Here is an 18,910-nt window from a genome sequence, read left to right as displayed (position 1 = left end):
TCCACATGATGTCAGTTACACACAGCTTCACTCAACATCCTCTGGGTATGACCAGCCCACACTCAGTCAGCCCAGGCCCTCATGGCTTCAGAAATATCTTGAGCCCTTCTCAGGTGGAACTCATGATGCCCAACCCCCGTGTCAGGCAACTCTCTCTGTCGGGCCAGTTTGTGTCTCCAACTTCCTCAGACCCTGGCTTGGCAGTGGGAGTTACCAGCTGGGGGAAGCCTGAGTGAAGTAAGCACCCTCAGAGGGGCTTTGATACAGAAACGTGCAGAAAGGCTGTGATGTCCCCCAACTCACACACACACACACACACACACACACACACACAGGTACTGACATATGTGTGCACATGAGCCAGCAGGCTTGAGTCTGCAGCTCACAAACTTCTTCCACCTTCAAGACTGCCCACCTCATCCATAATCCGGTGAGGCGGTTAGAGAAAGGACTGATATCCATTTTACAGACAGGGAAGCTGAGGCCAAGGAGGAGTAGTGCTTTGCTCAAAGGCAAAGGTGCAATAGAACCGATAGCAAACTAGGGCCCTTATGTCCCAACCTCGAATCCTTCTCTGTTTCAAGGTGACTGGGAGCTTCGAGCCTCGAAAGCGATCAGACAAACGCGGGTTGGAATCACATCCCTCTATCCTTCCCAGGGGGTTGCGCCAAAGCTACGCCTCCTCTTGGGCTGTCGCTGGGGAGCTGGGAGAAAGCGGCCCTAGCGTGTCTCTTTAATGCGCGCCCCCGGAGGCCCGGCGCGCCCCCGCCACTATAACTGGAGTGCATGGAGCAAGCTGCGTTCAGAGGAAGAAGGGCGGGCGCTGGGCGCCCATTGACCGACTTTTCCAAGTGCGATCAGCGCCCGTCCGGCCTACATCCCGCCCCCATGGACCCGCCTGGGGGCGCCCACTGCTGAGGACCCGATGCCTGTTGGGCTCCGGGCTGGGTTGCACCCCGCCACCGCAAAGTGACCCCCCGCGGGCCGTGCAGGCTCCCAGCACCTCTTCCCGCAGAGCTCGCCGTCGGGCGAGGGCTCCGCCGCCGCCACGCCTCGCGCCCCGCGCTGCCCGCCCCATGCTGGTGCACACTTACTCCGCCATGGTGAGTAGTCTCGGGCCCGGGGACACCGGGGCGTACCGGGCCGGGGATCCGGGAGCCTGAGGGCTGGACCTTCCGAACCTCCTCCTCCAACGAAATTTCGGAGGGAGGGGGCCACAGCGACTCCGCCCGCTGAGAACTGTGCGCGCCGGAGACCGCTGTCCCCAGCCCAAGGCTCCCACGCCCACGGGTCATTCAGAGATAGACCTCGGGCCTCGGGAAGCGGGCAGGACGGCAGCTGGCCCCTCGGGAGCTGAGGAGGGTCCTTTCGGGCTGGGTCCTTTCAGCTGCCGATGGGTCGCCTAACGCGCCCCTCTTCTTCCCCAGGAGCGCCCCGACGGGCTGGGCGCAGCGGCTAGCGGGGCCCGCCTGTCGTCGCTGCCCCAGGCGGCCTACGGGCCGGCGCCGCAGCTCTGCCACACGCCGACCGCCGCCGCCGCTGACTTCCAGCCGCCCTACTTCCCGCCGCCCTACCCGCAGCCGCCACTGCCCTACGGCCAGGCGTCCGACGCCGCCTCCGCCTTTCCCCACCTGGCCGGGGACCCGTACGGTGGCCTGGCGTCCCTGGTACAGCCGCAGCCTCCGCAGGCTGCCTGGGCCGCGCCCCGCGCCGCCGCCCGCGCCCACGACGAGCCGCCCGGCCTGCTGGCGCCGCCCGCCCGCGCCCTGGGCCTCGACCCGCGCCGCGACTACACCGCCGCTGTGCCGCGGCTTCTGCACGGCCTGGCAGACGGCGCGCACAGCCTGGCAGACGCGCCCCTCGGCCTTCCCGGACTGGCGGTGCCGCCGGGCCTGGAGGACCTGCAGGTGAGGCCCGAAGGATCCGGGATGGGCCAGCATCTGCTGCGGTGACTTAGAACCTGGCCGGAGGCAAAGAGTGACCAATGCAGGAACCCGGCTTTTCTCCCAGCCTGCCACTTCTTGCTCGTGACTCCCAGGATGCGTCCCACGTCCTGAGTTAGACGCTGCCTGGCCTTTCGGGCGGCCTGACACTGAGTCCGTGAGCAGGTGCCTGGATGGCGGTGACCCTTCGCCGAGTAAATGGGCAGAGGCCGAACCACTTTTGTCCCTCTCCGCTCGGCAACGTAGGGAACCTATGCCCAGTCGCGGTCTACTGGAGCAGCCTGTGCCTGGAGCGAAGCGAAGTGGAGGAGTTGCCTGTCTAAGGTTCCAAAATGCCCTTTTTGCACGGCATGGCGAGGCACCCAGGGCTCCAACTCAGCCGCAAATGGTGGAGCGCCGGTGAATCCTGGTCCCGCCCGTCGCCGGCCGCAGGCTGACGGGTGGTGCGCGTTGGGTGAAGCAGACAGGACAGGGACCGGGGACAGCAGGGGCTTGGGAAGCGAAAGGAGACTAGATCTACAAGCGCCCTTACCACCACCCTGTCCTATTTGCAGGCCATGGACGAGCCGGGAATGAGCCTTCTGGACCAGTCCGTGATCAAGAAAGGTAAGGAATGGCGTGCATCTGCCAGGGCAGAACCGGGCGAAATGGTGCAGGCCCCGGCACACAGACCCAGTTTCTTCCCCTGTGGCGCGTCCCTCCTGTGCGCCGCCAAGCTCACTCTTTACCAAGGCAAGGGCACTCTTTTGGATCTGGAGTTAATTTGCAAAACGAGTTAAACCACTTCTCTGTTTCCTAAGAGGTGTTAATGGGCGTGCGATTCCCGTGGATGTCGTCAAATGATTTCCACTTTACCAAGCCTTACCATTTCCTAGCCTGTCTGGTGCTTTCTGCCCCTCCCTTCCTAGCAGGGCCTTGGGGGCCTTGAGGTTTCCCTAGGGAATTTTTTCTCCATTTGGGAGCCTCTTTCAGCAGTTTAGGATTAGGGGAGCTGGTGTGTGACTATTGTGTCAGGCTGTGTGCAGGAGGATCAGGGCTTGGGCGTTGGTGTCCATGTGAGTTTGGGATCCTGTACATGTCTCTATGTTGCTTTCCCAGTATTTCTTGGTGTCTCTTGCTGTGAGTGTGTGACATGTGTGTGTTATGTTGGTGTAATTTCCATGTGTTTGGGGGTCAGGGTCCCTGTGGTATCCCAGAATTTGTTCTTTGGCACTGAAGATCTTTAAGCATGTAGGGTTGCTCCCTGTGCATTTTCAGGATGTTTGTGTCTCTCTGCCCTTGGAAAAGCCAGGGGTTTGAGATCTGCCCTCCAGTGGATTTTCAGGCCTGTGAGTTCTGACTGTGACAGGGAAAGGTGAGAAAGACAGATTCAGAGAGGCCCAGGGATAAATTTGGGGCAGGTGCAGAGAGGAATATGGAGGCACAGACAAGCCCGCTGTACCTGGGGCAGGCACTGCTCCCCTGGGATTGGCTCAAGTGGTTTTTCAAACAAGTGAATTCAAGCCTGGGCTCTGTTTGCCCTTCTTGAGTCCCCGGGAGGTGGTGGTGGTGGGGAGCTGGATTTCAAGAGTTGAGGCTGAGTTACCTGGGGCTGGGAGTTAGCAGGACCACCTGGTGTACGTGTGGGGAAGATGAGGAGAGAGGCCTCCCAGAACTTGGGAGAAGGGAGCTCCAGGTATTGGGGCTGTTACCTGGAGCTGGGGGTTTGGGGAGGCTGCCTGAAGCCCGGGCAGAGGTGTACACTCAGAGCCAGCTCTTTGCTGGCGGCCGCTGCCTTGCTTTAGTGGATTTTTTTGAGCCCGACAGAAGGGAGAGCTCGGTCTGCAGCGGCAACAGCCTACCGCTGTGCTGTCACCCGGAGATTCAGCCATGGTCTTGGTCCCCAGTTCTGACTCCTGCCCGGGCCCCACAGGCTACGGGGGCTCAGGCTCACTGACTCCCTCCGGGAGGCCAGGACCTTGCATTTGGGGAAGGAGCTTGGGGATTTCTGCCCTGGGGAAGGGTAGAAGGATCAGGTGGGGCTCTGAGTACCTTAAACCCCAGTCCCCTGGCCAGAGCCAGGACAAAAGACTGGCTACCAAGAAGGAACCAAAATTGCCTCGAGTTAGTTTCTCTCAAAGGACATCAGCTTTCATAAATCCCGGGTCCTAGGGGTGCGCCGGGATCCCCAAAGAACACAGTGAGTGCAGCCGGGACTGTCCCGAGTGCTGCGCACGGGCTCCGGCGGGTGGGGGGTGGACGTTGGGCGCTGGTGCTGTGCTGTTCGGGATGTCGCCGACGCGGGCGCGCACACCGGCCGGACACCAGTGTCAGCCCGTCGGTGGCCCAGTGGAGCCCGGCGACCTGAGCTGGGGACTGCGCCCTGGGGGCCCCAACCCGGACGTCGAGTCACAGCCCGGAGCAATGCAGCAAAGGGGAGGGGCGAGAGCCGCGCGGCTCCCAACGGAAGGAAGAGGCTGGTTCCTGAGTCGCGAGCTTGTCCTTCGGCTGGCGTGGCGAGCCTTTGAGGAGGAGAGAGGGTCATTGCGGCAGAGCCGATCTGCGAGGTCGGGACGTCGGGGCGGGGTGCGTGGGCGGGCGACCCAGCTGTGGCTGAGCAGGTGGCCCGGTTGGAGCCCTGCGCCCTGGAGCCTCCACGCCCCACGCGGCGGGTAATCTTCGTTCGGGCCCTCCGCAGTCACTGCGGAACTCCGGCCACGTCGCCAGCCACTTGGGCGCAGTTGATCAGCGTCCTTCTTCGCCCTCAGGCCTTCTGAAGGCATCGGGAGCCCCGGTCGAGTCCTGAAGTCCTCTGGCACCTGCCAGGGGCGGTGGAGGACCATCCCACTTAGACCCGGGCCCTGGAATTATAGAAGGTCGTTCTTGGCTAGCTGAAGCCAAGGATTCATTCCTCCAGCTCCTCCCGGCCCTGGCGGGAGGGGCAGCTGTGTCACGGGCGGTTGGAGTCCTAGGCTGTGAAAGGGAGGTGGCCTCAGCCCTACACCAGAAGCAGCCTTGCTACCGCAGGGAGGCCTCGGGTCTCGACTTCGACGGTGCGTCCAGGGAGGTTGTAAAATCTTCACTACTCCGGGCAGGGGAGGGGAGGCGAAGTCCCCGCCCCACCACACACTTCCAGGTCGGCAGCCCGTTGTAGCCAGGGCTGCGGGGGCAAGGATGGCAGATGGGGCTGAGGCTGACCCGAAGGGAAGTGGGGAGCCCTCAATTTTCTGCCCACATTTGTCACTTTCAGTTTTGTGACTTGTCCTAGGGGCACAGAAAGCAGGCGGCACTGGCCTGAGAGACAGACATGGACAGGAATATTTCCCAGCCAAGAAAGGCAGTGAACAGGGTCTGTATACCTTGTAGTGGGAGCTCAGAAGAGGAGCAGTGAGTGCCGGAACTTGGGAGGCTTCCTGAGGGAGAGACAGCAGGGGGCTCAGTAGGTGCTCAGGAGATTTGTTGAATGAACGGTTTTGAAGTCTGAGTGCATTTGGAGAGGGGGTAAGGGGTGTACAAAGGGCCGAGCTACTTTCGCTCCACCAGGAACAGCACGTGCGTATGCCCTCTCTTTGGAAAGCCAGACAGGTTTAAAAAGGTTAAACATCTCCGTGGGTTTCAGGCTATACAGTCACCGTTGGAGGGGAGTGGTTTGGGGATGGGAATTGAGATAGTCCTCCTTTCCTGCGAGGAGAGTGGGTAGTTGCCTACTTGGGGCTGGGGAATCCCTCTCTGCTGGGCTCTGTTGTCCAGTCTCAGGGCAGGGGATGATGTAAATTCTCTGCTGTCCCTGGATCTGGGGAAAGAAAAGGGAGATGGGGAGTTTCTGGGCTTCCAAGTGAATCTACAAGCAGGGCCAGGACTGGGGTGAGGTAAGTGAGGAACTCACCTGAGGCAAGATTTAGGAGGGCGCCTGAAAGCTCAGTAATCAAGATAAATAATACATCTTAGTGCACTATGTTTAAAATTTTTTAATGCAAAAAATATCCACAATAAACGAAATATCAAAATTTACGTAAAGATGGAATCTGACCCTGCACTTCTACAACCCTGCCTCACTTGCCTCCCAGGCTACCATTGGCCCCAGAATGAGACTAAAAAACTGGTGCCCATGCAGATAGACTGTGGACTGTACCTGAGGGCAGCACAGAGCAGGGCAGTGAACCGTAGCAGTTATATTTAAAAGAACCCCTCTACACAGGGAGATCAGCTCGGTGCTTCGTGACCACCTGGAGGGGTGGGATAGGGAGGGTGGGAGGGAGACGCAAAAGGGAGGGGATATGGGAACATATGTATATGTATAACTGGTTAAATTTGTTATAAAGCAAAAAATAAAAAAAAAATAAAATAATAAAAATAAAATAATAAAAAAAAAGAACCCCTCTAGGCGAGAGGGAAGAGGGGAGGGGGAAGATAGGAGTAGGGGATTAAGAGGTACAAACTTACTATGTATAAAGTAAATAAGCTACAAGGATATATTGTACAACACAGGGAACATAGCCATTATTTTATAATAACTATAAGTGGAATATATCTTTTTAAACTGTCAATCATCATGTTGTACACTTGCAACTTATATAATATTGTACATCAACTATACCTCAATTAAAAAAATAAAAATTAAAAATAAAAGAAACCCTCTAGCAGTTGGTGAGAAGGAAACTTAACCAGCAGGTCCCACTGGGGAGATGAGGGGACTCAAGTGGGCTGGGAGGAGGGTCACGACCCCTCCTGTCTGCCTTCCTCCTGCTGCCCCTTCCCCCTAGGCTTTGGACCAGTGGTACCTTAAGTGTGGTCTAAGGAACCACACGCATCAAATCCCCAGGGGTGCTTGTTAAAAAATGCAGATTTCCTGGGCACCATTTCACATCTACTGAATGAGAATCCCTGGAATTATGGCCCTGGAACCTCATTTCTTTAACTGATTGATTGAACTAAAATGTACATACCTGAAATTCACCCATTGGAAAAGTACAGTTCGATGATTTTTAGTAAATTTATAGAGTTGTGTAACCATTACTACAGTGTGTTTTAAGACATTTCCAACACCCCCCAAAATTCCTCCATTCCCAATTGTAATTAATTCCCACTCCAGGCCTTAGGCAATGACTGATCTGCTTTCTGTCTATATGTTTGCACATACTGGACATGTTATATAAATGTGCTGACTTTTGCATCTAGCTTCTTGTACTTATAATGTTTTTGAGGTTCATCTGTGTTGTAGGCTGTATCAGTAGATCATTCCTTTTTTATTGGTTAGTAGTACTCCATCGTGTGGATGTAACACATTTTGTTTATTCATTCGTCAGTTGATGGACACTGGGGTTGTTTCCACTTTTTGGCTAGGATAAATAATGCTGCTATGATCATTTACACGCATGTCTTTGTGTGGACATACGTTTTCACCGCTCTTGAACTCCTAGGAGTGGAATGTCTGGATTTTATGGTAAGTTTGTCTTTAATTTTTTAAAGAAACTCCCAAGCTGTTTTCTAAAATGGCTGTACTGTTTTATATTCCCACCAAGAAAGTGTGAGAGTTCCAGTTTCTCCACATCGTCATCTGCACTTGATATGTCTCTTTTTGATTATAGCCTTCCTGATGGTACCTCAGTATCCTTTTAATTTGCATTTCCCTAATGACTAATGATGCTGAGCACTTTTCCATGTGCTTACTAGCCATTCATATATCATTTTAAGTGAAATGTCTACTCACATATTTTGGACATTTTCTAATTGGGTTGTATATCTTACTATTGGATTATAAGAATTCTTTATGTATTCTGGATACACATCCCTGATAAGATATAGGATTTGCAAATATTTTCTTCAAGTCTATGGTTTGTCTTTTCATTTTCTTAATAGTGTCTTTTCAGGTGCAAAAGTTTTTGATTTTGATGAAAGCCAGTTTATCATTATTTTCTTTTATGGATCATGCTTTTGGTGTTATATTAAGAACTCTTTGCCTAACCCAAGGTCATGAAGATTTTTCTCCTATATTTTCTTCTAGAAAGACTCACAATTTTAACCAACTTTCCAACAGAGTCTATTGCACACTCCCCAGAATCAGTGGTCAGACCATATCTACAACCTGTGGACAGAGTGTGTAGACTTGTGTGTGTGTGAGTCTTGTCTGATAGATTGGCTAACTAGGAGCTCTGTCTGTAGGACACTCCTATGTCTGTAGGAGTGTGTACATGTGAATGGCTTCTGCGTTCATGACCAGGGGGACACCATGGGTAGACCACTTCAGCTTTAGGACTCACTGTGGTGTGGGAGACAAACGCTGGTCCCTGCTTTGCAATCTGTGCTAGTTAATTCCCACCTTCGTGACTGCTCCTGTCCCAGGCTACCTGCTTCCCTAACCCTGGCCTCCAAACCTCTGTCATTTTTGAAGGAAGAAGCTCTGAGGAAAAGGGTACAGAGAAGTGGGGAAAGCAACAATGTCTGTAATTCGTATACACAAACACATGTCCACCTGTCATGCACTACATTAGCCACACCTATGTTTGCATAAATCTGGCATATACTCTATGTTTAAATATATCAGCAGGAGCAAAAGCACTTGCAGATATCCTTATGCATGTTGCCACATTCTTGCAACAGTCGGGCAGAGCCTATGTGTATTTAGCTGGGGCTCGGTATTTGTTGTTGAGCAAGTGTGCATATGCACAGTCTCACCCTCAGTGCTCTATGGCAGGGCATGTAGTTTTTACGTATAGACGTTTGTGTGACACGTGTGCTCACATATGTCCCTGTTTGTACATGTGCAAACAGCTTCACCCAGCTTTGGTCTCTCTCCCCTCTCACAGTGCCTGGCCTCAGGGGTCCCCAGATTTTAATAAAAGCTGGATAGAGGAGGCTGCTGGGGGAGAGAAGAATTTTCTGTTCCTCTGACCATTCCCTCTGGCTAGGAGTCATGGGAGAGAGGACAGTCACTTTGCCCTTCTTGTTAATTTATTAATGCATAGTTTTAGTTTTTTAAGTCGAGCTTGAGGTATAATTTACGTATAGTACAGTTCACCCTTTTTAGATGTGCATTTCTATGAATTTTGACAAATGTAAACATATAGTCAAGATACGAAATATGTTAGAGAATGGTTCCATCACCCCAGAAAGTCCCCTCAAGGCAGAGGGACACAGGTGATGAGGGAGCCCAGCCCGTGCACAGGCCTGGGAGACACTGGGGTCGGGGGTGGCATGGCTGTTATTACTTGTCCCGTGTCAGTGTGTCTGTTGGGTCAGGACATTCTTGCTGCTCACTCTGGGGCGGAGGCTGGGACGAGGATAAGGGGAGTGAGGCAAGGTCGTGCAAGAGCAGGATCGGAGCCTGCTTCTATTTAAATTTTTGATATTTTGTCACCATGGATTTTGACATTAATTTCTACTTTTAAAAATATTGCATTAAAATACTGTTTGTCTTGATTGCTGAGTTGTTTGCTGCCTCCTTAAATTTTGCACCCAAGACAAACGCCTCACCTGCCTCACCCTAGTTTTGGCCCTGCTCTGGGGACAGGGAACTTGCCTGGGGTAGGGTGCGTGCTGCTACTCTCTCCACCTCCCCCCACCTCTTCACTTCTCCCACTCAGCCCCATCCATGACCTGTTGGCCCTTCCCTGGTGCCTGAATAGGGATGACCCAGGGAGGAAGGGCAGTTTTACCATCAATTGCTAAAAAAGGAATGAGGTTCCCTTAAAGACCCTCCCCCACCCCCACGCCGTGCATATATTGGCTGTGAGCCTTCACTCTTTCTCCCATTCCACGTTTCAAAGGCCCTTGCTTCCCTCATTTATTCCACATTCACTGACACCCCCTTGTGCCAAGACCCTGCTCTCAGGCACTCCCAATTGGTGGGGAAGACAGACGAGGAAGCAGACATGAGGTTCAGTGTGGTAAGGACAGCGACAGAGGGTGAAAAGGAGCAGGGGGTGAGGGCTTAGGAAGCTTTGCATTGGGGTGGGGGGTGCCCGGACTGAGGCTTGAGAAGGAGGAGGCCCCGCTTAGTAAAATGGAGAAGGGCGCCTGAGACAGACAGCAAGCAGTTCTGCGGGGCTTAAAGAGCCCACACGCTGGTGAGCTAGTCGTCCCGCATCCCAGGTGGTGCTTCACACGTTCCATGTGACCTGTCCTGGGTTTTTAAATTTTTGAATCAGTTGCCAACGTTTAAAAATCCAGGGACTTCCCTGGCAGTCCAGTGGTTAGGATGCTTCCATTGCAGGGCGCATGGGTTCAGTCCCTGGTCGGGGAACTAAGATCCCACAAGCTGCACAGTGCGGCCAAAAAATAATAATAATAAAATAATACGAAAGTAAAAATCCAGAGATTTCACCTAGAAATCTCAAATCCTTGTCTCACCAGCAAAAACAAAAACAAAAACAAAACAAACCAAGAGCTCCGGCAATGTTGGTGTATCCAGCATGGTAACACTCGGCCAAGTAGCAGGTCTCCCACATCTCACTTACTTATGTTAACTCCTGTGCTCCCCACTTTGAAGTCTAGAACTGTGCTGTCCACTGTGGGAGCCATGGGCCATGTGTGGCTATTGAGCACTTGAAATGTGGCTAGTCCGAATTAGGATGGGCTATAACTGTAAAATACGTGTTGAATTTTGAAGACCAAGTACAAGAAAAGAATGTAAAATAGCTCATTAAGGGATTCCCTGTTGGTGCAGTGGTTGAGAATCCGCCTGCCAATGCATGGGGCATGGATTCAAGCCCTGGTCCGGGAAGATCCCACATGCTGCGGAGAAACTAAGCCCGTGCACCACAACTACTGAGCCTGCGCTCTAGAGCCCACCAGCCACAACTACTGAAGCCCGTGCACCTAGAGCCCATGCTCCGCAACAAGAGAAGCCACCACAATGAGAAGCTCGCACACAGCAACGAAGAGCAGCCCCCGCTCGCCACAACCAGAGAAAAGCCCAAGAGCAGCAATGAAGACCCAACGCAGCTGAAAAAAAAAAAAGCTCATTAATAATTTAAAAAATATTGATTGTATGTTTCAGTGATAATATTTTTATTTTTTATTTATTTTTTAAATTTTTTAAATTTTTATTTTTATTTTTGGCTGTGTTGGGTCTTTGTTGCTGCATGTGGGCTTTCCCTAGTTGCAGTGAGCGGGGGCTACTCTTCGTTGCGGTGCGCGGGCTTCTCACTGCGGTGGCTTCTCTTGTTGTGGAGCACGGGCTCTAGGCGCACAGGCTTCAGTAGTTGTGGCTCGCAGGCTCTAGAGTGCAGACTTAGTATTTGTGGCTTAGTTGCTCCACGGCATGTGGGATCTTCCTGGACCAGGGCTCGAACTTGTGTCCCCTGCATGGGCAGGTGTATTCTTAACTACTGTGCCACCAGGGAAGTCCTGATAATATTTTTATATATAGGGTAAATAAAATATATTAAAATTGGTATCAACATGTTTCTCACTTTTTAAAAATAGGGCTACCAGAAAATATAAATTTGTATATGTGGCTTATAGTATATTTGTATTGGGCAGTGTGGGTCGAGGGCCTAAAGGGCAGATGGAGGACCAGGCAAAAGGGGTAGGCAGGGCCGGACCACAAAAGAGGGTGAAGGAGGGCATTATGACAGTTAAGAATGTGAACTTTAAAGTCCATTGTCAGAGGTCAAGACCCATGTCTGCTCCTTATTGCTGTACTATCTTAACTTCTTTGAACTTTTAGTTTCTTCATCTTGAAATGGGGACAGAAAATAGCATCTCCACAGAGTTGTTAATGTGAAGCACTTGGTATATAGTTGGCACTCACTGAAGGACAGGCAGCATCATTCTGCTCAGCTATGGAGCTGGAATTTAATTCTCAGGCACTGACGGGTTCTAGGCTGGGGAGTGACGGGTGTTTCAGAAAGATCCCTCTGGAGCAGGGGCTGTGCAGAAATGCAGGTGGGAAATGAGTGAGCGTCCCTGTACACCTGGAGAAGTGGCTGCATCCAGGGCACGTGGAGAAAAGAAAGCCCTAGTACCTGGTGATGGATGGGATGTGGTGGGAGAGGGCAGTGTGGAGGGCCTCACTGAGGTTTCTAGCTGGGCGATGGGATGGAGGGTTTGAATGTGCATCCAGAGAGGGAAAAGCTGGAGGGGCTCTGCCAGGCCAGGGACTGGGCCAGCCTTGCTTACCTCTGCCTTCCCAAGGCTTAGCACAGTTCCTGGCACACAGGTGCTCAGCAAATATTTGCCAGATGACTGGAGGGCCAAGTGCTGCCTTTGATACCATAGTCCAGGGCTTGCTACTGGTACTAAGTCTACCAGCTGTGTGATCTCAGGCACATTACTTCACCTCTCTGGGCTTCAGTCTCCTCATCTGTAAAAGGGGAATAATAAACATAGCCCCCTGGTGGGTTGTTCTGAGGATTCAGTGAGGTTATCTGTATGGTGAGTGCTCAGTGACTACTGGCCTCAGGCTCCCCACTTGATCCCCCTCCCCAGACACACAAGGCCTGCCTTTTCTACCAAGGCTCTCACTTCCTTGAAAGAAGAGAAGCCCAAGGGGAAGCAAGTGCCTCAGTCATTCTCCCTTCCCACTGAGGCTTAGCAGGAGAATGGAGGTTAGACTGCAGGAAGAACTTTCTTTTAGAGCCAAGAGTGTCCAAATGGGTGTTCAAAAATAAACTTCTCGTGCTTCCCTGGTGGCGCAGTGGTTGCGAGTCCACCTGCCGATGCAGGGGACGCGGGTTCGTGCCCCGGTCCGGGAAAAATCCCACATATTGCGGAGCGGCAGGGCCCGTGAGCCATGGCCGCTGAGCCTGCGCGTCCTGAGCCTGTGCTCCGCAACGGGAGAGGCCATAATAGTGAGAGGCCCGCGTACCGCAAAATGAATGAATGAATGAATGAATGAATGAATGAATGAATAAACAAACAAACAAACAAACAAACTTCTCAGGTTTCCTTCCCTGTCCTTCACAGATATTAGTAGATAATTAGAAAGCATTTGGGGGAGGGGGTGATAGGGTGTGTCTCTTCATTCTTGGTCTCCTTGAGCATCCCAGAATGACTTGGCAGGAAAGGGGCCAGGGCTGGAGGCCTAATGGGGCCATAACCTCCCTGTCCCTGGGATGTGGGAGTCCAAGGCCCCCAGGCCTTTCACTGATCTGGGGTTGTGGGTGAGACATGGGGATCACAAGTGAGCGGGGGTCATCCGGGATCGCTTGTGATTGCGCAGATCGGCTGGGCTCTGCTGCAGTGACCAGGAATCCTGCCTCCAGCTCATACTCCATTTCCTTATTTCCAACTCCCTCTCTGATTACACAGGGCAAAACTCCAAGACTGCTGAAGTTGTTTGAGTTTTAACAGGGAACCAGCCTGACTCAGTGAAAGAACAGGGGTTCAAGAGCCAGAGAATGTTGGGTTTAATGTCTACCACCCATTAGCTGAGTGAGCTAGAGCAAGTCACGTTACCCTCATCGTGCTTCAGTCTCTTCCCTTGTAGAGCAGGGACAGTAGAAGCTCCTTCCAAAAGGTGCTGGGACATACAGATGCAGCTGTGTGTGCACAGCATGCTGCTCATGCCACAGCTGGCTAGTGCCTGTGTCCGCTGGTCCCTGGCTCAGTGTTGTCTCTCTCTCCCTTGCTCTTGCTTCTGCTTCACAGTCCCCATCCCCTCCAAAGCCAGCAGCCTTTCGGCCCTCTCACTGGCCAAAGACAGCTTGGTTGGCGGCATCACGAACCCCAGTGAGGTCTTCTGCTCCGTGCCAGGCCGGCTCTCTCTGCTCAGCTCGACGTCCAAGTACAAGGTGACAGTGGGGGAGGTCCAGCGGCGACTCTCACCTCCCGAGTGCCTCAATGCCTCTCTCCTGGGTGGTGTCCTTCGCAGGTAGGAAGGCCAGCCCACAACTTCCTGCACAGTGTCAAAGCTAAAATGTGTGGTCGTTTCATACTTTCTCAGGGGATCGGAGGGGGCCGGCCCCACCCCAGGCCACAGGGTCATCTCCACCTCAGTCTCCCTGGGGGATTGTGCTTGCTCTCTGGGCAGGCCTAGGTCCTCAGCAGCTCCCATGGGTCTGTGGGCTTGGGGGTCGTGGGTAGAGAGGAGCCTGGGTACAGAGAAGGGATGGAGGACTCACCCACATTGGGCACGACGGACAAGGCTGGGTCTGGGGAAGGGAGAGTGCCATCTTCACCCCATCCCTCAGGAAAAGGATCCCCAGGACCTAAGGCCCATTCCCTGTGTCAGTATAGGCCTCTCTGGTGCGTGTGTTTTGGGGTGGGGAGCATGGGGTCCATGGTTTGTCTTCATAGTTGTGTCTGTCTCTCTCTGTGCATGTCCTTGTGCCTGGGTAGGGTATTTCTGCTTCAGGGCTATGAGCTTTGATATGTTGGAGGATAGTGTTTGTGTGTATGCATGTGTGTGTATATGTGGTGTAGGAGTGGCCGGGAGTATATGTTTCCGTGAGTGTGAGTTTCTTGTGTTATCTTCAGTGAGATGTGTTGGTTACAGTGTTCTACTCTGTGTGTGTATGTTGTGTGTGTGTGACTGCATGAGCACGTGGAGCTAGACATATGTGTGTTTACCGGTCTGTACCTTTGTGTGGGGCTGCACCTGTGCAGGTGTGGGAGTATCTCCTTATTCCTGGTCTCTTTGAGCATCCCAGAACGGCTTGTATGAGTCTGTGAATGTCTGTACAAATGTCCCTGGGATCCTGACTTGGTGTGAACATGTGTCTCTGACTGTGTCCCTGGGTGTTTGAGTCTGTGTGTCTGTCTCTATTGGTGTGTGTGTCTCTATTCTTGGCCCTCAGTGTGTGTTCATCTGTGTATGTGTCTATGTGCCCTTGGGCAGCTGTGTGTGTAACAGTGTCTCCCCATGTGTCTGTGTTTCCCTGTGTGTTTCAGGGTCTGTGTGTCCCTGGGTAGCTGTGTTGGTGTGCTCAGGTGGGAAAAAGGACCCTAAGATGCTGGTCCATCCTGCCCCACCTTGGGCTGTCCCTGTTATTGAGAGGATTAGGGAGAAGCGAGGGGTTCCTGGAGCTGCGTGCTAGGCCCCCCATTCCCATCTTGGCTGCAAAACCAGTGAGATTAGGAGGAGATTTGGATCAGGTAAATAGAGACCCCAGAGTGTCCCCAGGACCAGACCCAAGCCTCAGCAGGGTTGGTGGAGGCAGCAAGGCCATGTTGGGTCACTTAGCATACATGCTTCATCTTGTCTTCATAGTGTGTGTCTGTCTTTCTGTGTGCACGGCAAGGGCCAAGTCCAAGAATGGGGGCCGGTGCCTGCGGGAACGGCTGGAGAAGATTGGGCTCAATTTGCCAGCTGGTCGTCGCAAGGCCGCCAATGTGACGCTGCTGACTTCACTAGTAGAGGGTGAGGCCTGAGGGGACCTGTGTCATCCAGTGTGACTGTGTGTGGCTGTCTCTAATGCAGGAGGGTGTGTTTAGTCATGTGTGTGTTCTCTGTGCACCATGTATAAGTAAGGGGTGTGTGTGATATATGTGTACAGTCTTTAAGTGTATATGCAAGCACATGTGCATGTGCTGGTGCAGTAGAGAGCATGTGTGTGTGTGTGTGTGTGTGTGTGTGTGTGTGTGTATGGGGGGAAGAGTGGCCAGTGTTTGGATGTGGTAAAGAGATGAGGGGGTCAGAGTCCCTTCCTTGGAGGTTGGTGACTCTCAGCTTGATCATCTTGAGTTCAGGCTCTGGGACAACTGGTGGGCTCAGCTCCCACCCCTGAGCTCAGAGCCCATCTGAGGTAGCCCCAAGGGAGGGCAGTGGGGTTGCATCTAGAGCTGAGAGGGGAATCAAGAAAAGATATATATAGAAGCAGGATGGCCCCGGTCAGGGGTTGGAGTGTCAAGGCCATGCTCCAGGCTCAAAGGTACATCTGGCTGTAGTGACGGCTCATCTCTCTGCCTCCCCTCCCTCCTAGGAGAGGCTGTACACCTGGCCCGAGATTTTGGCTACGTCTGTGAGACCGAGTTCCCAGCCAAGGCAGCTGCCGAGTACCTGTGCCGCCAGCATGCCGACCCTGGGGAACTGCACAGCCGCAAGAGCATGCTGCTGGCCGCCAAGTGAGTGAGGGCGCCATGCACTGGCTGTCATGGGTGCCGTGTACAGGCACATGTTGGTGCAATGCACAGACACAGACACCAAGCATGGGCACAATGGATACCACTCGTGTACATGTGATGTACACATGGTACATGCAGCACTGCACACAGGCATACCTAGGTTCCATGCTGTGCACGTGACAGGGCACACATGGATACATGTGAACATATCTGGGTTCTATACATCAGCAAACACAGTGTCACAGACAGGCTTACATAAGTCCATGTGTGGGCACCACCAGCCCCAGTCCCGTCATGGGTCTGAGGTTCTCTGGCCTTGTTCCCCCTGCCTGAGCCTTGCCAATCAGCCCCTCTGCCCCAGTGACCTCCATCAGGGCACCAACACCCACCCAGACCCCTGGGTTGACCCCCCTTTGTCCTTACTTCACAGCTGACCCCTCTGCAAGTCTCACTGATGCCTCCCTCACCACCACTCGCATGCCACCTCAACTCTGGTCTCCCAATCTCACTCCTGGACGTTCACCCCAGCGCCCCTCTGTTCCCCCAGCCTCCCTGCACATGCACTGATCCCTACCCAAGAGCCTGCAATGGCTCCCACTGCTACTGCAATTGATTTTCAAACTAGGTTCTGTAGGGATGCCGCAGGGCCTGTTTAATGAACTGGTGTTCCATTAAGATTTAGTTTTTAGAAAGGGTCCCATTGCAAGAAGAGACAGACACGGGGGTGGGTTTGAAAACCACCATTCTGTCAAGTCCAGCCTCCTTTGAGGGCCCCCATAATCTGGTCTGCACAAATTCCACCCACTCCAACTGACCCACTTGCTCTCTCCTGCCCTCCCGTCCTTGGGCTTGCTCTCCTGCTTAGAACACCATCCAGTCTCCCCACCTAACACAGTCCTTCAAATCACAACTCCATCCTCCCGCCTTCAAGGTTTCCTCAAATCCCCTAGGCAGAATTGGAATCACAGACTCATGGGACTGACTCATGGGGCCTTTGTGGCTGCTCATATTGGAGCTGGAGAAACATATCTAGGGCAGGGCTCACCTCACTCATTAACCAACTAACTCACCAAGCACTTTCTGGGTCCCAGTCATGTCTAAGCTGACCAGGTTCCTTGGTGATGCACAGGTGAGACACAAGTGATTCTCCTGCCTGAGCCACATACAGGATGCATAGAGAAATGAATAATGGCTTCAAACTGGAGATGGAATCAAATCCCAGCCTAGTCACTTGGGCAGGTCATCTAACCTGTCTGAAACCACCCAGTTTCCTCTTCCATGTGATGGGAATGATAATAACAGTATAGATTTGTTGTGAGGATTGAGATGATACATACAGTGTGCTTGGCACAGCATCCAAGGCCTCAATTCATGTTCACTGCTAGCTATTATTTCAGTTATTTAAGGCAGATTCTGGATTGTTCCCCAATAATTTCATAGACAAACCTCTTGAAGCATTGGCTGTTTTGGGTGGAGGTGGCAGTAGGAGAGGGAATCAAGGAAAGTTTCCTGGATAAGGTAGGAGTTGAGCTGGACTTGGAATGTGGGCAGGACATCCACAGAAAAAGAAATCGTAGGGTATTGGCATGTGCTATTTACTAGGTGTGTGATATTGGGCAAATCAGTTAACTTCTCTGAACCTTAGTTTACTTTTCTCCAACACGGGTATGATCATCATTTGTAGACTACTGGGTCAGCAATCATATATATAATGTATATAAAGTATCCAGTATGTGGTGGGACTCAGACCTTTGTCCTCTAACCTCTGACCCTCCTTCCCCCACCAGGCAGATCTGCAAGGAGTTTGCAGACTTGATGGCGCAGGACCGTTCACCACTGGGGAACACCCGCCCAGCACTCATCCTGGAGCCCGGAGTGCAGAGCTGCCTGACACACTTTAGCCTCATCACCCACGGCTTCGGCGGGCCTGCCATCTGTGCTGCCCTCACTGCCTTCCAGAACTACTTGCTGGAGTCACTCAAGGGGCTGGACAAGATGTTTCTAAGCAGTGCAGGCAGTGGGCATGGTGACACCAAGGCTTCGGAGAAGGATGCCAAACTTCGGAAGTAACTGCTTCCCCCACCCCATCCCTAAGGGGCTCCCAAGGTCTGAAATGAGGTCTTTGCTCCTGGGGGTGGGCCTGACAGGATTAAAAGGTGGGGTTGGAGTCAGGCCAGAAAGAGAACATTCCTCCAGAAACCCATGAGTTAGGGGTCTGGGCTGGAGTAAGGGGAGGTGGCCTCTGTGGTGGTTTGTAGATAAGGGCCCAGGCGTCTGCCTCGCGTGTGCAATTTTCTGACCCTTGACTGCTGAGAAAGGCTTGGACAGGAAATTGCATGGAAAAGCCTGGTTCTTGGGGCCAGCGCTGCCCATTAGGGTGCCCATTAGGGTGTTGGGTGCTCCTAGAGGCCAAGGCCTTGCTGTTTTTACTAACAGCAGGAGAGGAATTAACAAACCAGAGGTGCTACTGAGGAGTTGGTGCCCTTCATCCCAGAATCTCCTACCCCCAGAAAAGGGGTGCTGGCAGGAGGCCCCAGTGGGCTCTTTGGACCCCTGCCACTCTTGGAAAGAAGTGGGCAGGAGGGGCCCTCAAGAACAGAGAAGATAAACACAAATTGGATAACTTGAATCCAGGCTGCACTTAAGTCCTGTTGCTGTCTGTCCTATTTATTTATGTTGTAATTAAATTTAAAGTTTAAAAATGTTTAGTGCAACTTATTTATCCCAATGAGTTGAGGACTCGTTTCAATGTCTTCTGCTTATGCACCAAGATGTCCAGCTGGACCAGGATGGAGAGGGTGTTTCTGCTCGCAAAGGGCCGGGAGGAAACAAAGATGTCAGGGACCCCGAGGTTGTTGCTGGGATTTTGTATTTGCTGTTGTTTCTCTTGACCCTGCAGTCAATGTACCTCCCCAACTCTCAGATTGCTTTCTCATTCTCTTAATAAAACCTTTTCATTGGATATGAAGCTCTCCCTGTCC

At 52.6% G+C, this 18,910-nt stretch overlaps 1 protein-coding gene across 1 annotated transcript; it reads left to right on the top strand.

Moving 5' to 3' along the window:
• Nucleotides 1–1,076: 1,076 nt before the first annotated feature.
• On the top strand, nucleotides 1,077–17,999 carry TFAP2E (transcription factor AP-2 epsilon; the record flags this gene model as incomplete). The annotated part of the gene is made up of 7 exons (XM_081224844.1): nucleotides 1,077–1,103; nucleotides 1,428–1,907; nucleotides 2,498–2,549; nucleotides 13,515–13,737; nucleotides 15,107–15,225; nucleotides 15,788–15,929; nucleotides 17,717–17,999. The coding sequence occupies 7 exons, from the start codon at nucleotides 1,077–1,079 to the stop codon at nucleotides 17,997–17,999; spliced, it is 1,326 nt and encodes a 441-aa protein (XP_081080970.1).
• Between the last annotated feature and the right edge of the window lie 911 nt (nucleotides 18,000–18,910).

The sequence above is a fragment of the Mesoplodon bidens genome (genome assembly GCF_964165515.1).
Source record: "Mesoplodon bidens genome assembly, chromosome: 2".
Taxonomy (NCBI): Eukaryota; Metazoa; Chordata; class Mammalia; order Artiodactyla; family Ziphiidae; genus Mesoplodon; species Mesoplodon bidens.
This window is presented reverse-complemented; position numbering and strand designations above follow the sequence as displayed.